The sequence below is a fragment of the Pinus tabuliformis genome, chromosome 7 (genome assembly GCF_031772625.1).
Source record: "Pinus tabuliformis cultivar Carrire ecotype Pingquan chromosome 7, CPIR1, whole genome shotgun sequence".
Classification (NCBI taxonomy): domain Eukaryota; kingdom Viridiplantae; phylum Streptophyta; class Pinopsida; order Pinales; family Pinaceae; genus Pinus; species Pinus tabuliformis.
In genome coordinates, this window is record NC_142293.1 from 535,113,968 (window position 1) to 535,115,298 (window position 1,331).

Here is a 1,331-nt window from a genome sequence, read left to right on the forward strand (position 1 = left end):
CCAGCGTGAAGAGCCGAGAGTGATCTTCAGGGAAAGGCCCGAGTCTCTTCTGAAGTGTAAAGGCAGAGGGACACGCTTTTGGATATCAGTGGAGAGAGTAATATAGGCTGTGAGCGAGATTCTGAGTGAGATGAAGAGGAGGGCGCTGGACTGCTGAAATCGAAGGGAGAAGTGCGATAATCTCAGAGGACCGAGGGTGATCTTCAGGAATATGCCTGAGTCACTGCTGCATTGCATAAACAGAGAGATTAGCGAGTGAAAACCAGCAAAGAGAGTAACTAAGTTTACCAAGAGCGCCATGAGGGTCTCTTCTTCCTGATGAGAGATGAGTCCTTCCACGATACGCCTTCTGTTGCCGGAGTCGAGCTGCGGACAAGAAAACTGATCTGTGCTATTGCTTGAAGCCCGACTGCCATATATAATGATCTAATGGAGCCACATATGCTCGGATCCGCACCTAGGGGGTATGTTCTTGGGAGGGGGGAGGTCAACAGATTTGATATGGCTGCTGGCATGGCTTGTGCGAAGGGGAAAATCACAATCCCAGACCCTGAGATGGCTGCGGTTTTTGGAGGGGGCATCGGGGGAAGCCCGCTTAGGGAATATCTTTCCTGTATATTCTGTCATTCTCCTTGACTTCACATATTTGCCTGTTTGAAGCCTTTTTTGCTTGATTGTCTGCCTCCTCATTGTTTGTTCTGAGAATGTGTTTGAATGTGACATTGCCAAGGGACCTGATATTTCCCATAATCCTAGCTTTGATGTTGTTTAAAGCTGTTTGTCTGAATTCCTTCCCTGTGATCAAGGCTGCAATGATGATTGCGGAATCTCCTAGAATTAGTAGATTTCTCAGACCGTGGCTCTTGGCAATGGAGGTCCCAAGAAGAAGGCTGTAAGCCTCCGCCCTGTTATTTGTCATGTTGCCCAACCCCCATTCGAAGGTGACTATGGTCCTCCCCTGACAGTCTTTGATTACTCCCCCTGCTCCCGCTTGACCTGGGTTGTTCTTTGAGGCCCCATCAAAGTGGAGAGTAGGGCGGTTTTGGTTATGGATCCAACTTTTGACTTCTTCTTTAGTTCCTCTTAATTTCCAGTCCATGTTCCTCCTCCCTGTATTCCCTTTCTTCTGATGTCCTCTCCCTAATTTGAACTTGCTGATCCACTCTTTGACTCTTGTGTCCGATTGTTCCCCTTCTACCTTTTGTTTTTTCTTTTTTTAGTAATAGCATAACACAATAATTTATTTTTTAACTGTAATTGGGAATCTATATTAAGCAAAAATTGTGATGGATACATGCAGTTGAGTTAGATCGAGAATTACTAGCTTGCCA

General features: G+C 46.0%; 1 protein-coding gene across 1 annotated transcript; it reads right to left on the reverse strand.

Annotated features, from left to right (window-relative positions):
* Positions 1–595: 595 nt before the first annotated feature.
* On the reverse strand, positions 596–1,099 carry LOC149248425 (uncharacterized). The gene has a single exon (XM_089449855.1). The coding sequence runs from the start codon at positions 1,097–1,099 to the stop codon at positions 596–598; it is 504 nt and encodes a 167-aa protein (XP_089305981.1).
* Between the last annotated feature and the right edge of the window lie 232 nt (positions 1,100–1,331).